We start from the raw sequence: 22,856 nt of genomic DNA on the forward strand, positions 1-22,856 counted from the left end.
TCTGAAGTGGGAACGAGTGCGCTTTCCTATTTAATTGTTACCAATGCCATGAGGCGGGTGTTGTTAGCCTCGGTTTCTAGGTAATGGAACTAATAGTGGGAGCTAATCTTGAAGGTTGCATTTCTCTGAATCCAAAACCCCTTTTACCTTCTCTATACTTCTTTCTTAATCGGGTTTGAAATCAAAATTGGTTTCCTTCCATTATTCTGATATCTATAAATATCAATTCAGCTTTAAGTCAACAAGTTGGGTTGTTTTTTTTTTTAAGTTTATTTTAAGGGAAGGAGAGAGGGGGAGAACGAGCGAGCGAGCGAGCATGAGCAGAGGCAGAGAGAGAGAGAATCCCAAGCAGGCTCCGCTCTGTGCTCTGTCAGAGCAAGCCCCATGCGGGGCTTGAACTCAGGAATTGCGAGATCATGACGTGAGCTGAAACTGAGAGTCTGACGCTTAACTGACTGAACCACCCAAGCGCCCCTCAGCTTGATTCAATAAGTTTTATATTAATAGTGATTAAGGTTGTCTTCAGTTTCCCCTCCTTTTACTTAATTTCCATGACTTTCCAGTTCTGCTTCATAAATATCCCATTCCACTTCACCATCGCCCTGGTCCGGGCCTTTGTCATGTTTTCTGGAATAACAGGCTCTCCCCTCCTGGCCTCCCTGGCTCCACCTGTCCCCCTTCATTGCAGCCCTTGGTTGTCATATCCGCCCAGAGCTCTGCCACCTTCGTAAGTCTTTAATGGCTTCTCGTTGCTTATAGAGGAACATCCAGTCTTCTTGGCACAGCCCGTGAGGTCCTTGATGCTCTGGTCCTGGTGGTTCTCGACACTGTAGACCTTTCTACTGTGGAACTCCACCCCCCACCCCCGCCCCCGCAACCCCACCCCGTACCACTATGGTCCCTGGCCAAACTATAGCACTTGACCTTCCCTAACACAACTTGTACAGAAGATCCCTGACTTCACAGCGGTTCAACTTAGGACTTTTTGACTTTACGATGGTGCAAAAGCGATACGCATTCAGCGGAAACCATATCGCAGACTTCGAATCTGGATCTTTTCCCGGGCTAGCAATACGCAGTAGGATCCCCTCTTGTGATGCCGCGCAGTGGCAGCGAGCACAGCTCCCAGGCACCCACGCCATCACGAGGGTCCGCAACCGACACACTGAAACCATCCAGATTCTCACTTTGAGTATAGGCTTCAGCAAGTTACGTGAGGTAGCCAACACTGTGTTGTAAAATAGGCTTTGTGTTAGGTGATGTTGCCCGCCTGCAGGCTGCTGTGAGCGTTCTGAGCACATTTTAGGTAGGGTGTGCCGAGCTCTGATGTTCAGTAGGTTGGGTGTATTTTCATTTTCAGCTCATGATATTTTTAACTTACGTGGGGTTTATTGGGATGTAACTCCGTCGTAAGTCAAGGAAGATCTGTACTGGGGGCTTCTGTGGTTTTCCTCGTTGTCTCCTGCGCTTCCCGTTGCCTGTGGCTTTTGGTTAACCTGTCAACTCCATCTGAGCTCCCGCTCAGATACCACTTCCTTCAAGAGACCGCTTTCCCCTGGTGTTCAGCATTCACCATGTCCTCGGTTCCAGTACATGTTGGCTCTTAACCTCTGTGGAGGGGTCATTCCCAGAGGCTGAAGGTGTGCTCTCCTTCCACGCTGCCCACACCTTCCTCACCTGTCACCGTGTCTTGAAGTTAGCGACTTCCCCGTGTTTGCAAAATGAAAGACTTGGTCCATTTTCATCGTCAGAAAGGCAGAGGAGGTCTCAGATCTTTATGAAGTAGGCGATCAGTGCATTTGGTCTTGAATTTTTGTTCTTTGGAAAGAAAAGGAATTTTTGTTCTTTGGAAAGACAAGAAGAAGAAAAACTATATGCCACCTGACCTTTGAAGTACCCTCTCTATTCCCACCGCATGATTTCGGCCTGGTTTTGCCGCTTGTGTTTAGTCATCGTGAAGATTTAGTTGGATTTGGATTTGGGGTGAGAATTCAGTAGAAGTCGTGATGTAAAACTAAGGAAGCCGCAATTCTGAAACAAAACAGTCATTAGATTCGACAAGGGCAGTCTTGGTCCCGAAAATGCCGAGTTTCAAAGCTTTGCGAAGGCCTTTCCATAGTTTTCAGCGTGGCAGAATTCACGTCGAAGCCTCAGAGGGTTGGGGAATCTAATCCGTGCGTTGGTAGGTCGTCATTTGCTTCAGGCACCTTTGTCCTGCTGGCCCTGACCTGCCCTCGCTCGGTTCCGGCCTCCAGGATTCCCCACTCTCGGTGCTTCCCTCGCACGTTCTGTTCTTTTTCCCTCGTGTCGCCCTCTGTATATGCCTTTTATATCTGTAGTGCCAGCAGCATGCAGGATCTGTCTTCCAGAGAATGTGGATTCGTTTTTCTCATTAGCCATCTGTTTCAGCTGTTAATCTTGTAGATGTAAGTTTTCTCTTTGGGGCTTTAAGTAGATAATTTGCTTTGGGGATGAGGGGATCTTGTCATTTGATATTGCTTATATTCTGTGCATCTGTAGTTTTAAAATTCCCAGTTTTATTCTTCTCTTCTCCAGGTACCTTAATAGAGCTCGTTCTTAGCGTGGCTGAAAGTATAGACTGCGAGGTGTGGAATTGGGTATGTGGGAAATAGACATGTTGTTGGCCCTCCCCAGCCCTCCTCCAACCAGCCAGTGATTTCTTACCAGTACTTAACTATAGTAAGATTGTTTGGTAGCCCTTGCTGGCCAGTAAGGCATGGCTTCCTGGATAACCTATCTTTCCTGGCAATTTTTGCTAAGGAGAAAAATTAGGAAAGCTTTTATCTCTGTTTTCATTTTTTTTTTTTTAATTTTTTAAGTGTTTGTTTATTGTTGAGAGAGTGGGAGGCACAGAATCCGAAGCAGGCTCCAGGCTCTGAGCTGTCAGCACAGCGCCCGACGCAGGGCTCGAACTCACAAACCGCAAGATCATGACCTGAGCCGAAATCGGACGCTTAAGCGACGGAGCCGCCCAGGCGCCCCTTTTTTCTTTATTTTCAATACCCAATTTCGTATTGCAACTTAGCTACAAAACTCCCAGTTTTGCCGAAATAAGATCGTATATTGGGGCACCTGGCTGGCTCAGCCGGAGGAGCGTGCGACTCTTGGTCTCGGGGTCATGAGTTTGAGCCCCTCGTTGGTTGTGAAGATTACCTAAATAAAGACTTAAAAAAAGACCATATATTGAATTGCTGGCCATTGTTAAAGAAAGTTATCTTAAAACTGAGCATTCAGTGAGATGGTATTTACCTAGAAGTTATTTTTGTGTCTTTAAGTGCAAGAGAAAACTTGAGCAATCTGCCTTACTTATTTATTTACTTATATATTTAAGCCCTACTATCACAGCACTTCCTGTATGCTAGGCACAAGCCTAAATGCTTTACAAATATTAACCCATTTGAAGATGCTATGATCTCCATCCTGTCATCTCAATTTAAAGATGAAGAAAACAAAACAGGGTAAAAGGCCCACCATTTGAACCCAGGTACTCTGGCTCCTGAGTGAATGCTTTCATCTCAGTGTTGCCTCTCATCTGAGTCTGAATTAGAAATCCAGAGTCTAGACTTTTGCTTAAAAAAAAAAAAAAAAAAAAAAAAAAAAAGGCAAAATAAAGCATGGATACACAAAAAAACACGACTGTGACAAGTTTTTTTGCATCAGGATTTGGAATCAAGATTTTACATGGAATAGTCATAGAATTTGAGAACTGAAGGTAATCTTAGAGATAGCTTAATCTTCACGAAGCTGTTAGTAACTGGCAAATTAGCATGATTTCCAGGGCTTTAGAGCTTAGTGGTATCAAGATTCAATGCAAAGAGGGGCGCCTGGGTGGCTCAGTTAAGTGTCTGACTTCAGCACAGGTCATGATCTCGTACTTTGTGGGTCCAAGCCCATGTCAGGCTCTGTGCTGACAGCTCAGAGCCTGGAGCCTGCTTTGGATTCCGTGTCTCCCTCTCTCTCTCTCTCTGCGCACCCCCACTCATGTTCTGTCTCTGTTTCTCTCAAAAAAAAAAGATGAGTAAACACTAAAAAAAGACTGCACGCGAAGATCGCTTTTCTTGTGTTATTAGACTACTTCTTTTCCAAGATAGAGTGTAAATACGATAGCCTGCTTCCAGGGAGAAATCCTGCCAAGGCAATTCGATGTAGTAATTTTGCCTTATCCTTGACACTAGCTTGCTCTCCTATGTGATAAATACAGGAGTCAGAATACAGAGGGCGTTCAGGTTCAAGGTGAGACTGGGATCAAGGAGTAAAATAGAAGTTGAAGGCTATAAACAAGCTAACTGACGTACAGTTTTTTAAAAAGGTGGAAGTAAGTTTTAGGCTGAGGAACTTTGAGTTAAAATACCACTGTAGAATTTTGCCCTTTGTAAATAGGAGGGTGCAGTGTATCTGACTGAAGTGTTGCTGTTTCTTACAGTGAAAAAGGCAACAGTGTTCCTGGATATGATTTTTTGGTGAATTCTGTCTGGCCAGAAATTGTACGAGGATTAGAAGAAAAACTGCCTTCGCTTTTTAATCCTGGAAATCCTGATGCATTTCACGAGGTACTTTTCCTCCATCATCCTGATTCTCGAAGATATTAATCAGAGGCTTGAGAAAAATCATGCTTTCTGCACAGACTTCGTTCTGTGCTTTGTTAAAAATAAAAATCCGAGTTTGTGAGTGAGCATTTCCTTAAAATACACAAAATGTTTCATCCAAGTAGTAATCTCTGATACCGTTGGGACTATATACTATAATTTTAAAATGCAGAGTAAGGTTCAGCCTAGGTACCAATGTGACATGATATGTATGCACATCATTTTCTCAGTTTTTCAAAAAGATCCTCGAGACCATTAAAAGCCAGTCCCTTTGCAGTGGTTTTCTATGGAAAATTAGGTTTGCAAATGTGTACGGTATAATTTTAAAGGAAAACAAGGTCTCGATTGGATTTTAAAATCCTCATTAATTTGTAGTGTATAGAGGCAGACGGTAAGGTGTGGTGAGCCTGGGGCCTGCTGGCCTTCAAAACAGACGAGAAGACACATTTGGAGCCATAGTGTCACAGAAATACCACTTCCCTGTTCCGACTAATTGTGCGACGTGACAGTATGCTGAATCATGTGATCACGTGGTATCGTTTTCAGTGAATCGTGTGACAGTGATTTTTATTATTTGAAAACAGTAGGGCTTTTAAAAATAGACCCCAGAAGCAGAATGATACAGCGGTCTTAAGCATTCACCATTTAAGACCCTTTACGTTTTGCTGTCCTCTGGAGTTGTGCTGATCACGTTATGCTCAGGAGATGTTTCAGCTCAGAAAGGAAACTTTCTCGCAGAACTTTGACTTTGGGATTCTAAGCCAGTCCTTAACGTGGCTGGGTCTGTTTCCAGTGAGCACAGTGTCGGTCAGTTCCTTTCACAAAATGCTTTCAGCTTTCAGTCTGGCTGTGACGTGCTTCTCGTGAGGAGAGAAATATCTCGTGTTCCTTTAGCATCTCGTCGTGTGCAGAGGTCTGTCTAGTTTTATCCCCAAAGGATGAATAATACCTTGGTCTCAACTCCTCAACACCTCGCCCAACCAGTTGAAAGAAATGAAAAGCCTGTAGTGTGGAGTGAACTAAAATTCCTGCCCAAGCGCAGACGTGAGGAAGTTTCGGTGAATGGTTGGGTGACCCAGAAGGATATGGAGTGTCCCCACATGTTCCCCATAGAGCCTGGGCCCTGGGGGGGGGGGGGGGTGGGGGGGGGACCAGGGGACCCACGGAGGAATGCGCATTTCCAACAGCTGCGGTTCTCTGCTGACCAACCAGGGTGCTGTTTGCTCTATTTCTCAGCTTTGTCTTTGGGTAAATTCTCTGTGAGCCTGAATAGAAGAGGAAGCGTCATCCTTCAAATGATAATAACAGTAGTTAACCTGGGAGGGTACTTTTGTGGGTCACGTTAAAGAATACAGTTTTAGGCACAGCGCGCGGGTGATGAACGTTAAGTAAGTTTCAGCCACGGCTCTTCATGGTGTTGGTAGCTCCCCGTCCGTTTTTGTGCTGTCTGGTCTATGGAGATCATGTGATGGCTCACCTGCTTTGGTTCTTTCCTTTTAAAAATGTTCTACTCCTTCCTCTGGAGTGGCAGTGACAATTATACCACTTAATTTACTGGCTCTGCCAGTTCCAGTGGACGAGGTTAGGGGTGCCGAGAATACGAGAGCTGTCGTTTACAGAGCACTGGGTTTCCAGGGAGGCTTGCCGCGTAAAACCTCGAGCGTGTCACCGACCCGCTTTGGGCAGTACCGAATTTTCAAGTCAGGACCTCGGACGGGCGACCCCTTTCAGGTCTCTGTCAGTTCCGGAAGCTACGAGTCAGAGTGTTCTCCTTCTTTATCTTGATTACAGTTTTCCCTGTATGTGCTCGTTCCTGGTTAGTTTGCTCACAGTGAAAATTCCGCCTGTTCTTATTTTAGAAATACACCGTAAGCATGGATTTTGTAAGAGCATTTGAACAGCAGTGTGGAACACAGGCCAGCGTGAGGAGATTAAGAGCACATCCCGCCTATCACAGCTTCAGTAATAAGTGGAACTTGCCTGTTTATTTTCAAATAAGGTCAGTGATTTATTCCTCCCCCCCCCCCCCCCCCCAGCCTTCTGAAATGGGACTAGAATACCAGGTCAGGGTGTTGCCTCCAGGAAACAGTCCTCGGAGATGATCGTGCCGTTCCTTGGGAAACAAGATCGAAAGTGGGAACGTGCAAGAAGTGTCATTGCCGGCGTTCCGGTTGGCATGACAGAAAAACCATTTGGTAATTAAAGGGCTGAGGACCCCGGCCTCGGACCGAGGTGGGCCCCGCGCCCAGCTCCGTCCTCCTGCGCTCCGTCCGCGGCAGCCTGTCCGTTTTGCCCTTCTCCCTACCCGCCTTCGTCTGGCAGCAGGCCCGGCCCACGTGGGTCTGTTGTTGGCTTCTCTGTGCTGGTTTTTCCCTGAGAGTGGGGAGAAGCATATTCTTCGCAGCTGGTTCCGTCAGTCGGTTTATGAGAATCCTAGTTATTATTTTGGCCGTCTCTGACATCTTTTGGATGTCTTTGACATCTGTGACATTTGTTCTCTCTGTTCTGGAAAATGGTGACACTTCTAACAGATGTCGTGACGATACCACGTACGTAAATAAGTGCTTTCATAAACTGGGGACATTTAGGATAACTCTTAGCAACATATGTTCTGTTAGAAAAACAGACGAAAGCAGCCATTTTTGCAGAGTGTCTTGAACGAGGTCATGGTAAGTTCCTTCATCGAATGACATTAACTGGAGCGTTTTAGTTAGGAAGGTCTGGAAAGAGTTGCAAGCTTTTTGTTGAAATCGCTGAGTGCTTTCATTCATTAGGATGCAGTCCTTTTCCCTAGAGTTCTGGGGGGAAATTACAGAGGGGGAAATACGTTAAGGATTAGGTCCCTTGATTGTAATTGCTTGCCGTGATTGAGAATGTATGTAATCATCTTCTGATAATGAAATCACAGCTACCAGAATGTTAGTGAGGCGCCCTTGCTCGTACCACACTGTATTTTATGCTTAATTTTGCCAGCGTGACATCACCACGTAGCTTGTCTCTCAGTAGGATATGAAGGATTTGTTCTTCTAAGGTATTCATGGACTGCACTGGGAGTGGTTGTTGCAGGGTAATGAAGATCAGCCCAGGGCAGGAAGCCCTTTTGATGCAGGAGCTGAATTTAAAACAGTGAAGTATTCTTTCACAGTATAAGACTGCAATAGAGGGGCGCCTGCGTGGCTCAGTCGGTTCAGGCCCAACTCTTAATACCAGCTTAGGTCGTGATTCCAGGGTCATGGGATCGAGCCCCTCATCAGGCTCAGTGGTGAGCATGGAGCTGGCTTAAGATTCTCTCTCTCTCTCTCTCTCTCTCTCTCTCACTCACTCTCTCTCACTCTCTCTGCCTCTCTGCCCTTCTCCCCTGCTTGTGCCCTTTCTCTCTAAAAATAAAAATAAAAAAAATAAAATTGGGGACTAACACGTATGTATATATGTATGTATGTACGTGTGTGTGTATATATGACCGCAGTGGAGAAGAAGTGTCTAGCATTTCTTCTGTGGTCCGGGTTTGAAGTTAGATTGCTTTAGACGTCCAATACTGTGACATCACATAGTCCTGCCTGCTGCCTCCAAACTCCTCTTCCTAGTCATTTCCCCAGATCCCGTGACCCCACCCTTGGAGATCCTGCACTGTCGTCCCCCTCCCCGCCCCTCCCCCCTCCGGACTTGCCCCCCCTGGAGCTCTGGTGGCTGTTACGGGGCGTGCTCTGGGCTCGCCAGGCCGGACGCCACAGCGACAGCACAGCCTCCCCTCAGCCGCCTCTCACGGGGCCGGCAGCCGAGCTGGGTTTAAAGTCAGCCAGTTCCCTGAATGATTTTGTACGTCCACCAGATTTTAATAGTAAGCAATCAAAAGGATCGGTGAGCCTTTCTCTGTAAACCATTTTACTTAAAATTTGTGAAATTTGTAAAACATCACATCTGAGTTGCGAAGTGTGGAACTTGTATTCACTTATGTTTGTTTTTCCATTAAAAAAAAAATAAGTTCAAATAATACTTTGTAGGACTGCCCTATTGATTTTTACCAGGCGTCACATTGTTTACTCTGAGTGACGACCAGAAGTTTCACAAACATGACTAGGGTCAGAGTTACATTGTGAGGGGATTCACTTCAGGGCCATTTAAAGGAGGCCCAAAACCCATGGGGTGGTATACTTTGACATGTTCGTAGGGAGGAACGTGAACATTGCTCTCTTGGGAACAGGCTTACGCCACTGGTCTGACGGTAAACCTGTATCCCGTCATCCTAGGAACCGAGGTGGCCCTTCCAGCCAGCGCCATCCGGGGGTGCACTTGAACCCCTCACTGTTCCCGATGCCCTGCCTGGCCTTCATGTCACTTGTTCCCATAGGTGTAGTAGAAAGCAGGTTTAGGGGCGCCTGGGGGGGGGGGGCTCAGTCGGTTAAGCGTCCCACTATTGATTTAAGCTCAGGTCATGATCTCGCCGTTCATGAGATGACAGCACGGAACCTGCTTGGGATTCTCTCTCTTCCTCTCTCTCTGCCCCTCCTCTGCTCACGCTCGCTCTCAGAATGAATGAACAAACTCCAAAAACAAGAAAAAGGTTTACGATTCAGTTTCTCACAGGAAGAAAGTAAATGCAAATATGACCCAGTGGTCTCCAGTGCAGTGAGCCGGTGGCTCCGCAGAGACTAGGCTCAGTCCCTGAAATGCCGTAGGCTAAGTTCTCCGCCATCTTTAATTGAAGTCTTTCTAGAATATTGTATACTCCCGGGACATTCACCGTAGATGTATTGCATTCAGTACATGCTGAACATAATATATCTCCTCCTAGCAACGTGGGCTTTCTGCAGCATCGACGTGCTTTCCCTTTGCCCCGAGTACGCGTGTGTGTGGAGTAGACGTGTGCCCCGCGACGCTTTGGATACTACAGGGCAGAGATTGCAACGCCCGGCAGTGTTACCTTCGCCGCTTTTATTTTTACGGAAGCGCTTTGCGATGATTGCATACCTGTGGCATGCGTGGAGGGATAGGTCTAGAGGCCTCTCCCAAACCCAGATTTCAGAATGTAGAAACGTCCTGTCTGGGGTCGCCTCTGTTACAGATACCCTAGCAAGCGCCGTGGGCATCACACGCGCGTGGACCAACTCCAGCGCGGCTTCTCAAGGGTCCCCAAGGTGGCCTCTCCCTTTTTGCCGTTTTCCAAGAACGACAGCACCTCACCTCAGTCCTGGAAGTTAACTGCCCAGCAGAGCTGCGCGAGGGGCTGCTGCTGGGCTCCCGGCTGGGGAGGCACAGCTCTGCCAAGTGACCTGGGCAGTTTTACTTCCATGGGTCTTTCAGCGTGGTTGCACGGTCAGATGGCTGTGTCGAGGCTGCGACATAGCACCCGTGCCTCTCACTGGCAGGTTCCCCTGGGCAGTAGGAGGGGGCTTCCTTTCCCACGGGAAAGCAGCCAGCTCTCGTGGTTCGGGGCGGCCGGGGGCCTGGGGCTCTGGGCCGTGTTGTGCGTTCATGGAGGGCACGGCCGCTGCTCTTGGTCTGACGTGCTGTTCCTTTCACCCTCCAGACAGATTCCTTAAGCTCAGGCTCTGAACTGCTTTGAAAAAAATGTGTACTATAAAAAACCCAAAAGGCTCAGGGAAATTAATCTTGAGCGGGTGTCAGCATGTGTTGCCAGCAAGGGAACTGGCAGGTGACGGGTGTGCTGGGGAAGGTCCGACGGCGGAGGTTCCGTAGTTGGGACCCGATGCCATGTGCACAGCTTGTTTCCAAAACACAGCGTTTTAATGTCATACAGCCCTGAAAACGTGCCCACGCAGTTACTAAAATGGAATTCTGTGATGGGAGAAGGCGCTGCCTGGTGGGCCAGCTGACAACCCAGGAGGACTGACCCGGGAGGTGGGGGCCGGACAGCACGGGAGGCTGGGCAGCAGTGTGAACAGCACACGCAGCGGGCTTTTGTACTGTTCACCGGCCGCTCGCGGTGACTTTTCTCAAATTGCAAACAGATCCGGAGTCCAGCCTTCCCATTCCTTACTTTAGAGACGTTTCCTTTTTTCCCTACGGCAGCGTGAGTCAAGGTGGATCGGAGATCCCGCTGTCTTGTGGCCGCGAGGCGACGACACCGAGTACAGCCACGTGGGCCTGGCCTGACATGGGCTCCTTGAAGGCGGTCTAACCGGGTGGTTTGTTTAGTTCGAAAAACACGGGGTTGGTTGTGATTCCAATCAGCCGCAGATAACAGAGAAGCCCTGCCTGACGGTGGCTTAATCGGGAGAAATTTATTCCTTGCTCAGTTGAAAACAGTGGGAGAATGGGCCTCCTGGGGCCGGCCGGGCATCTGTAAGGGTGTCTTTGGGACGCTGTTCGAGACAAGCCAGCGGAGGAAGTTCCTGTGGCTCAGGAGGAAGGGAGAACGGGTAGGTAAAGGCATGCAGCAGCAGCATAAACCCTATTCTGTGCTCTTGTTTTTCTCTCAGATTTAGAGAGATCGCAGGATCCTTAGAAGCAGCACTTACAGCTGGGTTGGAGGACGCTCCAGGTAATTTCCGTAAAGCGATCAATGGCGGATGTCACGCAAGGGGTTAAGCTCAGCGCTTACCTAAGCCTTCGTTTTCTGAGGGTACTTTCACCTTCTTCTGTCACGCAGTAGGTGAAAACGTAGCTTAAAAACACGGCTCAACCTCTTTTTTTTTTTTTTCCTAAAAGGCTAAAAGTATATTTTTTGGTCCATAGAGCTTCTTTCCTTATAGAGAGGATCAAAAGAACGGACTATTACGCAGCCATAAAAAAAAGAACAAAATCTTGCCGTTTGCAGCGACACGGAGGGAGCTAGAGAGCATAATCCTAAGTGAAATAAGGCACTTGGACAAAGAGAAATACAATGTAATTTCACTCATAGGGTGGAATTTTAGAAACGAGACAAATGGACAAAGAAAAAAACGAAACAAACCAAAAAACACAGACTCTCAGAACAAACTGGTGGTCACCGGAGGGGAGGGAGGTGGGGCGGAGCAGGGGTGAAGTAGGGGATGGAGACAAAGAGCACACGTATCTCGAGCACCGAGCGATGTATGGAAGCGTTGAATCACTATGTTGTACACCTGAGACTAGGACAACACTGTATGTTGACTCCACTGGAATTAAAATAAGATTGAAAATAAATGCTTTAAGAACGTAAGAAGCAGACCTCAGTTTTGTCTCTGAATATAACCTGTCACGGGGGATTAGCCCCTGGTGATCAGCGCTTTTTATAGAAAACTGGATTCCATCCGTTTTCCTCCCAGGCTAAGGTAAAGCGTCAGGATGGCCTTTACCTCATGGGGGATGATTTACAACTGGGGCTCCTGCCTCAGGCCTCCTGAGCCCTCGGCCCCAGTCCTGGGACACTGGGCAGGTGACAGTGGGTGGTGGGTTGCAGACAGGTTTGGTTTCCTTAACAGCCTCATTGATCTTGTGTCTTGTAGTCACTCCCAGTGGCCGCTCGCGTAACGCACGGCTGTTTCGATAGCCACACAGGTCTCTAGGCCACTCCCACTTAAGTTTCTGCTCCCTTCTATGTAGCTAAGTCAGCCTGACTGCACCATTTTAGGCTCCAAGGTGGTTTTTCGTCTGTCTTTGCAAAACATGGTCCTAGTGATCGACTTCCTGTATGTAGCGAGTTCCGATAGAGGAACAGAAGAGCAGACAAACGAAACTGGACAAACTCAGAATTGTAGTTGAGACGCCTGCAGGGGACCACTCCAGCTTGGGTTTGTGGACTTGGTACAAAATACCTGTTGACAAGTGATTGCCGAATGCCATAGATGTTCAGTCTCAAACATCCAGGAGGGGGAATTGTGTAAAATTAGAAAAACGCACTGCCTCAAAAGATGACACAGCATGGATTATGGCCGCGTTCTTCACTCTTGAATTATGCATCGGAACTATTAGAATTTAGCTGGGAATTGCCTGAGATTCTTTACGTGTCTGTCTGTTTCTCTAGCTGGCAGTTCGTTTTGCCTTTTGGCTTCTCACAGAACATGGAGCAGCCTTCAGAGGTGCTGGTCGGACGAGATGTTCTTGCCGGTGCTGGCGCATCGTCTGTGGAGGCTCACACTGCAGATTTTGGCTCGCTACTCCGTGTTTGTCAGCGAGGTGAGGGCTGGCCGCGTAGCTCGTCCAGAATCACGACCGTTGGGAATTGGGGGGGGGGGGGGGGCATCTCGGTGGCTCATTCGGTGGAGCGTCCCGACTCTGGCTCAGGTCACGATCTCGCGGTTTGTGGGTCCGAGCCCCGCGTCGGGCTCCGTGCTGACAGCTCGGAGCCTGAAACCTGCTTCAGATTCTCTCTCTCTCTGCCCCTCCCCCCCTTGCACTCTGTCTCCCTTTTAAAAATAAATAAACATTGTTAAAAAATATTAAAAAAGAATTAAAGAGGGACACATGGGTGGCTCAGTTAGGTAAGCATCTGACCCTTGATTTCGGCTCAGGTCATGATCTCACAGTTGGTGGGTTCAAGCCCCGTCAGTCAGGCTCTGCTCTGATGGCACAGAGCCTGCTTGAGATTCTCTCTCCCTCTCTCTGCCTGCCCTCGCTCATGTGCACACTTTCTCTCAAAAATAAATATTAAAAAAAAAAAATTAAAGATCCCTTAAGCTAAATACGCTAAGACTCTTAAAGGCCAGGCTGTCATGAGAGGTCATTTGGAGGACAAAAATCGACTCATTTCTCAAGTCTGTATCCAGTATTTGTTTCCTTTTTCTTGCCACCGTTGCCTGTATGGGTGTCTATTATCCCATTGTCCGTGCTTCCTCTTGTGGAAAAGCACTGTCCCGACAAGCTCATTTTCCCATCTCAAAGCCAGAATCTTCGAGATGCCTCGAAATTAAGACAGAGATGCTCATTTTAATGAAAATGAGTAGAAATAAAAACATACGCATTTTAATCATATTTGGAAGTTTAAAAAAATCGTATGATCATCTGGACTAAAAGGTAATAAAATTAATTAACCTTCCCTTCATTTCAGAATACCCTCCTTTTCTCCTTGTCGAGTAGTTGACTCTCTTAAGTATCCGCATCCCTGTGAAGATGGATTAGGTGTCGCGCACACAGCCGTAGCGGTGATCGTACGGGTCAGCCCTGAGCACCCAGGCAGGCCCCGCGCCAGCGTCTCGTGCTCAGAGAGGCCCTGGCCCCTCCTGGACAGTCGCAGGGGACAGACAGACGTGCAGCCTGTTCACTGTGCGTGATGAGTATGAAAATGGGCCTAGGCGTGCGGAAGTTGTCAGGAAGGACGGCGTGACGAAGCCTCAGCTATCAGAAGGAATGCAGTCTTGAGTTGGAGAGGAGAGCCCGGCTTGTCTTGCAGGGTCTTCTAACGGAAGGAGCACAGGCTTTCACGGCAGACAGACTGAGGTTCTGCCACTTTTTTTTTGTTGTTTTTTTTAAGTTTATTCTGAGAAAGAACACAAGTAAGGGAGGGGTAGAGAGAGAGAGAGAATCCCAAGCAGGCTCTGCACCAACACAGGGCTCGAACTCATGAACCGTGAGATCAGGACCTGAGCTGAAATAGAGGTGGCCACCTAACCTCCTGAGCCACCCAGGCGCCCCCAGGTTCTGCCACTTTGAAATTTTGTGGCCTTGGGAGACTTAGCTCTAGGGGTCCCGGATTCTTCACCTGTGAAATGGCAAAACGGTTTCCATCCGTGAGGAGTAAAAAGGGATCTGTTGACCAGATTGTTGACGGAAGTGCCTGGCAGATTCTGGGAGCTCGGTGGAAGCTAGTTCTCTTTTTCCCTTCTGCCTTCCTCTGCTCAGAAGGGTTCTTTTTTTTTTTTTTTTTTAATTTTTTTAAGTTTATTTACTTATTTTGAGAGAGACAGAGACAGCACAAGTGGGGGAGGAGGCGAGGCAGAGAGCGAGCGAGAGAGAAACCCAAGCAGGCTCCGTGGTGTCAGCTTAGAGCCCAATGTAGGGCTGAAACTCAACGAAATGTGAGGTCATGACCTGAGCTGAAACTGAGAGTCGGACACTCAACCGACTGAGCCACCCAGCCGCCCCCCCCTTTTTTTTTTAAATTTTTTAAGTTTATTTACTTTGAGAGCAGAAGGGTTCTTAACAGACCCCCCTGTCCACCAAGCGGTTTCTGAAGACCCCTGTGCAGTTGATTCCGGGGAGGCAGCGGGGTTGATGTGATTCTTCGGTTAGGCCTGAGTAGGCTGGGTCCTGCATTCTTACCAGCCAGTAATTCTCAGGTCTCCAATAAATTATTTTGCCTCCCATGTTCATTATTCCGTTTTTTCCTTATGCCGGGGGTACTTCTCTTTGATTTTTCCCTTGTAACAAATCATTATGCAAGTAACACTTTTGTTGATACTATTTGAAACATGGTGAGGTTTGGATTGTGCTTTTTTTTATCCTTATTAATTAATTATAATTGACATTAGGTAAATTTACCGAGCAAACCTGGTAAATGCTAACGAATTTTTCTTTAACTGTGATATTCCAGAAATTAATTTTCGTTTCGTTCAGGGACCTGTTTTGTTTTTTGCCTGTTACTTTTCATCACCAGAAAGTAGACGCGAGCTTAAGGAGGACAAATGTCCGTGGGGTTGTAGTTTGGCTTTGTTTCTCCTTGTTGTTCTTTCGTTGGTAAACTTTTACTGAATACTTTGCAGATGGTGGGCCACAAAACTTAATGCTCAGGTATGTGGCAGGTGGAAAAGTAGTTGATCGTTGAAACGGTTTCTCAGCTTTTACTCAGGCCCATCTCTAATGAAAGTGCCAAGGATATTAAAAACCTTTGGTAATGGTGGCAAAGAGCCTTCAGTTACCCAGGGAAACAGTGAAGACCAAGCAAGCGGCCCGCGGAAACAAGGCCCGTGGCTTCCATTTCCAGTACGCAGCTTATATACGTGGTCGCCGACCTGGACAAGCTTCAGGAGCAGGTAGGCCTGTGTCCCAGGACAAGTCCGGGGGCTCGGTTCGGTGTTTTCGTAGAAAGTGACATGTGTGAGGGTCTGACCCCATCTGGCCTCATGGGGCTTGGAATCGTGGGGCCCAGGGCCTCCCGGAGAGCACAGGTTCACCCGCGCTCCGAGCGGTCTCTCCAGCTTTCCCCCGCAGGGGGGGCTCTCTGCCTCCTTGCTTGTCAGTCTAGTCTCATATTTTGTGAAACTGGGGGGTCTCTGCTGCCTGTTCAGTGTTCCCGACACAAGTGACGAGTGAGCCATGCCCCACTGTTCACTAGCTCCGCGTTTTGGCATGATCGCTGGCGGGTTGGATTTTAACGGGTTGTACCCGCACTTGACCACGTATTTCCTGGCAACAGTTAACCTTCGCGTGTACTTTGAAAGTGAACTGTGAAAACTGCTCCCCCTGTTTTCTCTGGGGATGTCCACGTTTGGGGCCTTTATCATTAACAGGGCTTTGTGGGCCAAATTTGTGTTTGAGTGCTCTGATACGTTGAGTCTGTTTTCTGCTGGTCTTTGTTTGGTATCGGTGAAAGCCACAGAATAGAAAATGGTTTTGCTTCTTCCCTGGGCCTGTTAATAGCCGGGGACTGCTGTTTCCCGTGTTGCTGGATTCTGTTTTAGTGAAAGCGTTAAGAATTTTGCTTTCTTCTGATGAAAATTGTAGGAAGTCTTGAGTTTAGTTTCATTTTTCATTAATAGTATTTTAGAGTTTATAGGTGCAAGTTGAATTGCCTCTTCCTTTGATTTATAAAAAAGTAACCAAATATATAAAGTGCATGTATTTATTTCAGCTTCCAGAACTCTTGGAAACAATCAAGCCAAAACTTGAAATGATTGGCTTTAAGAATTTTTCTTCTATCTCAGGTAAAAATGAATCTTTAGACTCAGCACATCTCTGAATAAGAAATAGTTTAAAATAAAACTTTAGAGCCTGTAGCATATATTTAAACTACCATTTTCTTTTCTAGTTGTCAATCCTTGGTTGTTTCTATATTCTGTTCTGTGATGATAACTTCTCCAGATGAGATATTTTGTTTAATTCTAATAAGTTGATTTGATTCGGCTTATTGTTGTACACTCTCTAAATACTGTGACAGTGTCTAAAATAAAATTCGCACCCGGGCTTCAGTAAGTGGCTAAACTCAGTCTCTGTGTCTGGACAGCAGCCCTGGAGGACTCCCAGACGTCTCTGTCCGCCTGTGCTCCTGCCTTGAGTGACAGGATCATCCAAGACTTAAGTGAGTCTTGCTTCGGCTACCTGAAGAGTGCCCTAGAGGTCCCCAGGCTCTACCGAAGAACCAATAAGGTCAGCACTGTTCCCTGGAAAGCCTTTTGAGGTGGGGAAATACATGACAGGAAAGCCACAGAGGCAGGGGGTTGTTGAGCGAGACCCAGAAATGAGTGCACAGGGGTAGCCCAAGGCAGGCCTGCCCGGCCTCCTCCCGAGAAGCCTTATTTGTGAGAAGGGGACTCTGCAGGTGGATGGTCAGCTGCTTGGTAATTGGACTCACACAGCACGGCCTCTTCCCGGATTCCCTTGGCCTTAAGGAAAGATGGTAGTAATTTGAAAAGAAAGCTTTTTAACAGATATATATTTTTAATGTTTTTTATTTATTTCTGAGAGAGAGAGAGAGCGTGAGCAGGGGAGGGGCAGAGAGAGAGAGGGAGACACAGAATCCGAAGCAGGCTCCAGGCTCCGAGCTGTCAGCACAGAGCCCGACACGGGGCTCGAACTCACAAACCAAGAGATCGTGACCTGAGCCGAACTTGGACACTCAGCCGACTGAGCCACCCAGGGACCCCTTAACAAAATATTTTTAACTCCTATACTTTGATTCTTGTATCTGGAAAAAAATGAATCGACCTTGCTCCCTTCATATCGTTCTAGCAAGTACCTGCTTTCTGCTGTTCTGTAACTCGAAAAGATTCGAAAAGCTGCATCAGGAATATGAAAAGCATCTCTGAGATGAAAAGGGTGCGGGCACACTGGGGTTTAAAATCGAATTCCCCCGTTGTCTCATTTGGCAGAAAGGCGCCTTGGGGAATTCGTTTCGACCAGAGCTGTCGTTTCCGTTCCTGAGCTCTTCTTTCTGTGCATTATACGCACCTTTCCTTCTTGCTACATCTCGCTTAATTTTCCATCAAATTTTCTTTTTTCTCCAGTTGTAGAATTGGGTGTCAGGCAGTTTAGCACCAAAGTGATTTTTGGGACCTGTTGTTTTGGAGCGTCCCCGGAGTTCCTATGCGTCCCTGGTTTGGGGCGGTCTCTGTGTGCCGAGCACGGGCGTCTTGACCGCCCCCCCCCCCCCCCCCCCCCCCCCCCCGCCTGCGTGACTCGGTGCTCTGGAGGCAGTGAGTGCTCAGCGGAGGTGGACAGAGTCTCCCTTGTGGCTCTTCTTTTCCTTTTCCCAAAATCTGGGGCGTGCAGTAGGATTACCGCTTCCAGCAAGAGGACTTTGCCACCTGATTTTCCCTGTCTGGTCTGCCCTGAAGCTCCCACTTCAGAGCGGGAGAGAGAGACCTCCTCTGTATTCCTAGATACATTTCATTTTCTTTGCGGAAGCTACCAGCTTTCCCGTCTGGGGTATTGACCAAGTGCTTGCGGGTCAGATCCGGTGCGCTGGCGGTCAGATGCTGTCGTTTGCTCTTCTCCAGAGTAGGCACCAGTGTCCTTGTTTGCAGACGAAGAAGCTAAAACAGAACCAATTACTCGCCCTAGATCCTTGCGTCTCACTCTGTTGACCAGCAGCATTAGCATGACCTGGCGGGAGCCCTTTAGAAATGCACGGCCTCAAACACTGCTCTCCCGGCCCCCGTAACCGCGCACTGCAGAACTTGTTCTCTCTGTCCTTTTCTCTCTCTCTCCCTCTCTCTCTCCCTCTCTCTCTCTGGCTCTAAACATTATTTTCCCTTGCTGTACTCTTCCTGACCCCTCCTGTTCTCAGATATCTTTCGGGAGACAACCTTAGTGTCACTATTGGGGAGGGATGGGGTTCGTTCATGTCTCCAAACTGGCACATTAGTAACATCCTTCCGAAGTTTGAATAACTCTTTTTTTTTTTTTTCTATACATTTTTTTTCAACCCCTACCATCATTACTCCAGGAAGTGCCAACCACAGCCTCCTCTTACGTGGACAGTGCCCTGAAGCCATTTCGCCAGCTTCAGAGTGGGCACAAGGATAAGCTGAGACAGGCAGTAATCCGACAGTGGTTAGAAGGCGCCCTCTCTGAGAGCACTCATAAGTAAGTACCTTAGAAGTAGGCCATCCCGGACTTGCTTAGGGAAGCCCTGAGTCAGAGACCGCGGAGGCCATCGGAGGGTGGCACGTGGCTTGTTGACGACATCAGATGGCCGCGTCACTGGACGGGTCGGGTGCAGGCGCTCACACCTGAGTTGGTGGCTGAGCTGCTCTGGCCCCACCCCCCCCACCCCCACCCACCCCCCCGCACCTGGAGTGCGATGGGCCACCTGCCCCCCAGCCGCCCAGGGTTCCCCTGGCCCCGCACCTCCTGGGTCAAGGACTTCTTGGAGGCGCAGGCACATCCCACTCCCCCGGCACGCCCAGCTTTTTGTGTGCAGGGTGCGTTTCACGCAGCCCTCTTTCTGCAAGGCCAGGCACACGTTTTCCCGTAAGATCCGCTCTCCCCTGTGTCCACAGTGGCTCTGCTCGCGCCAGATAACCGAAAGCGCAGACTGGCGAGACCACTGCGGCCAAGGAAGAGAAAACACACGTTCTGAAGCCTGATTGTAACTGATAAACGTTCAGTATCCAAAACCCTGCAACCCGTGAAAATCTCAGGAGGTCTTCGGGATCCCTTTGGTCGAATGCCTCTTCGTTTCTCATTTAATAGACTTTTCCCCAAATGCCGGCATTGAGTTATGTCAAAAGCATCTTACTCAATTTTGCTATTGGATTTTGTTTAATTATTTTCTGATGGTACTTGATTTATTTCAATTACTTCTGAGTTCAGGAACATTTGTGGCTTAATTTAGAACATAACAGTGAATTAGAGTCTTGTTTTTGTGGGCAAGTATATACTAAGCGCCAAGTAGCCAGCTTGTAAACAAAGTTTTGAAATACAACTCCTTTATAATTTGCAAATTATATTGAGAGCACTGTGAAGGTAATTAGTGTTATTTAAAAATTTGAAAGCTTTCCGTTCTTAAGATGAACTGTTCCTAGAACTGACCGTAAATGAATCTGTTACTTGCACTTGGGGAATGAGCTCCAGCTGTTGCCCCCTTCGAGTAGGAAAGATCATTTGGCCTTCGATGTTCTCTTGTTGGTGTCCGGGATGAAAATTGTAAACAGAGTTCACGTATGTATTTCATAAGTTCTGAGGGATTGTGATGCTAGGGTGTCAAGGCTCCTTTTTTTCAGTCTTAAGAAACATTGGTCAGTTCACCATGGCCGATTTCTTTTATTGGAAATGAGTGTTGGTCTTACAAATCTCTTGTGTTGGCCCACCAAGCCAGTCGGTCTGGGGATGCACGCTAGCCCCTCGGTCTCACCAGTAAGCGTGTCTTGTGCCCAAGGTACTACGAAACTGTGTCCGACGTTCTGAACTCGGTGAAGAAAATGGAGGAGAGCCTGAAGCGGCTGAAACAAGCCAGGAAAACCACTCCCGCCAACCCCATCGGTCCCGGTGGCGGCATGAGTGACGACGACAAAATCAGGCTGCAGCTGGCCTTGGACGTTGAGTACTTGGGAGAGCAGGTAACCGCCGAGCCGTCGTCTGGTGCCTCACGTGAGCCCGGACGTGCTGCCGAGGGCGAGCGTGTCCTCCCGGGGCTGGAGGGAGGGGTCAGGGCCCCAGAATACTTGAGGGGAAGGGATGTGCGTAACGAATACCGGAAATTGACCAACTGGTCTTTGGTGCAGTTGGCATCCGCTTGGCTCATGGAGCCCACTGGAGGGGCAGCTCCCAGACGGAGGCGGCGTCCTTTCTGTCCACCGCCAGGGAAGTGCCTGACACGTAGTCAGGCGGTTAGAATAAGTAGAGAAGCATTAGCCCGTGGATCTCTCAGTGTGGCCCCTGAGAGGTCGTCTAAGCCTGACCTCTTTGCTTCCCTGGCCGAGTCTCCTCTGTTCCCATAAAGCACAGGTTTTGGAGTCCCAGCAGGCGCAGGAGCATTGCTGGACGTGGTGTCACTTAGGAGGCAGACGTGGGTTGCGTGCCAGGCCTCTCTTCACACAGGTGACTCATTCAAGGATCAGGAAAGTTCTCTTGTTCTTGAGAAGCTGGCTTTCTAAACTGTTTAGGGTCCCCATATAGCACACACCCTCCAGGAAGATCTTGCAGCTGGAGGAGAATTTCCATCCAGAAGTGCTTGCTTTTCTAGCTGACTGAGGACTCTTGCACGTCAGGGTCCTCCCTGGAGATCTAAATTCTGCTGTTTTGATGTGAATTTAGAGATCTATCCCGGCGGAAGTCCGTTGCCCTATTTCTCTCTCTCATAAGAGAAACTTGCAGTCCTTTTACAAACCAGACAATCTGGTAAAGAAATATGAGGAACAAAGAAGCCAGAGAAAGAGGGGGGGTGGGGGTGCAGGAAAAGAGACGGCACTCCTTGGTCGCCAGCCCCCAGAATGAACGGCAGCACGCCGACAGATGCTAAATGCTTGGTGTGGGTTTTTCCAGATTTTCCTGTGCGTGTGTGCACGTGTGTGTTGCCGTTAACAAAAGCGGGCACGTGGTTTGTCACCATTCCGTTACCACGGCAATCCACGGTAGTTGCTCTGCCACAGCAACCACAGTCCCTCAGATTCTAAGAAAATCTGTCGATGACCCGTGAAGACATTAAGTGCTCAGGCACTTTGTGAAAACTCTCCACTTAAAAAGTAGTTCGCTTGGTGATTTCTTTTCGTGCGCCTCCTTTGCAGTCCACAAAAGAGGCTCTTCCCCTGGCAAGAGCCTGATCTGATGGACTGAGATAAATGAACATACTGGCGTCTTTGAAGGCGCAGTGTTTAACCCCCAAAAGCGAAGCTCTGCAATAAGCAGATCCTTCCTGTGAAGGGAGAAGGCTCTGCCAGCCTTTGGGGAGCTGCCCTTTTCAGATTCCAGAGAGGATCGGGGTGACATCCCGTGTGTTCTTTATGAGGCTCTTTTGTTCGCGCTCAGCTCACACCGCGGTGCCTTTATCCGCTCTCGTGGCCTTTGCAGATACAAAAGATGGGCCTGGCGACAAAGGACATAAAGAGCTTCCCGGCCCTCGCCGAGCTGGTTGCCGCCACCAAGGACCAGGCAACGGCAGAGCAGCCGTGAGCATCTTGGAAGAGCCCGCGGGGAGGGGAAAGCTGGACATGGAGCCCGAGGGGAAGACAGTGGCTCTGTCCTCGGGCCCAGTCTCCGCGGCCAAGAAGTGCTTCCACGGCGCCCGGCGTCTCGAGCAACACGCCAGGGCAGCTTCTCTCCGCACACTGGGGTCTCCTTTCGCCCAGGACAGAACACAGAAGCCTTTTTCCGTTGTATGGAAGATAGTTTTTAAGACACTTGAAACTTTCTACTCTAGTTTACAGAGCAAATTATTTTATTTTTATTGTAAATCTTAGCGCGGAAGAGCTGATTTCTAAAATACGACTAAAGTGAATATATACATAGGACTCTGGAAAGCTGGGCCCGGGCCCCGACCCCGCTGTCGGAAGCGCCCGCCCGCCGGGGGTGGGGGGCGACCGTGTCAGATGGCTCCCCCTCCTCCGCCGGGAAAGCCGGTGCGCGCGGTGACACCTCGTGACGCCCTGAGAGAGGCGGCAAGGGGCGCCCCCTCCGTTCTCCCCCTGGGTGCTCAGCGAGAGTGCTCCTGGTCACGCTGTCCCGGCAGGAGCTGGAACCTGTAGGAAGATGCATTTCCTGAATAAAAGAAGTGTCTGCCAGAAGCACGTGGGCTCGTGTTTGTGAATCCGGTGCGGGTTGAGTGCTCTGGCCGGGGGGGGGGGGGGGGGGGGGTGGCGTGTCGGGCACGTTTCCTCGAGGGCACCTGCCTCTCGCTCTCCTCAGCGGGTCCTCCTCCTGCAGGTGTGGGAGGCGACAAGGCCGCGGCCCTCGTCTCGGGAGGGAGAGGCCACAGGGATGTTGGGAAGAGGTAGGCCCCCGAGACGGGCCGCCGAGGCAGGGGCGTTTCTCCCTCTAGCCTGCGTTTCATTGCATCTCCGTCTCCTGGCCCGGAGGTCAGCTCCAGGGAGAGCAAGGAAAAGTAAGCGATCGGCAATCAAGAAAGCAGATCCGGGCGCTAGCAGAGATTTTGTCTGTATGTGTGTGAGCGCAGTGATGAGGCAGCGCGGGGAAATAGGGAGCGTGAGAGGAACCCCCGTAAAAGTGGTGAGAGCA

At 48.9% G+C, this 22,856-nt stretch overlaps 1 protein-coding gene across 1 annotated transcript in view; it reads left to right on the forward strand.

Moving 5' to 3' along the window:
* COG2 (component of oligomeric golgi complex 2) overlaps positions 1 to 22,405 on the forward strand; it is a 46,115-nt gene extending 23,710 nt beyond the window's left edge. The window contains 12 exon segments of the mRNA XM_078434236.2: positions 4,445 to 4,571; positions 6,467 to 6,606; positions 11,048 to 11,109; positions 12,553 to 12,704; positions 15,302 to 15,348; positions 15,350 to 15,414; positions 15,417 to 15,496; positions 16,315 to 16,387; positions 16,690 to 16,829; positions 18,628 to 18,767; positions 20,062 to 20,242; positions 21,693 to 22,405. Of these exon segments, the coding sequence (XP_078290362.2) occupies positions 4,445 to 4,571; positions 6,467 to 6,606; positions 11,048 to 11,109; positions 12,553 to 12,704; positions 15,302 to 15,348; positions 15,350 to 15,414; positions 15,417 to 15,496; positions 16,315 to 16,387; positions 16,690 to 16,829; positions 18,628 to 18,767; positions 20,062 to 20,242; positions 21,693 to 21,794 (1,309 nt within the window). The 3' untranslated portion in view covers positions 21,795 to 22,405.
* The last annotated feature ends 451 nt before the right edge of the window (positions 22,406 to 22,856 follow it).

This window comes from Panthera onca, chromosome D2 (genome assembly GCF_046562875.1).
Source record: "Panthera onca isolate mPanOnc1 chromosome D2, mPanOnc1 haplotype 2, whole genome shotgun sequence".
Classification (NCBI taxonomy): domain Eukaryota; kingdom Metazoa; phylum Chordata; class Mammalia; order Carnivora; family Felidae; genus Panthera; species Panthera onca.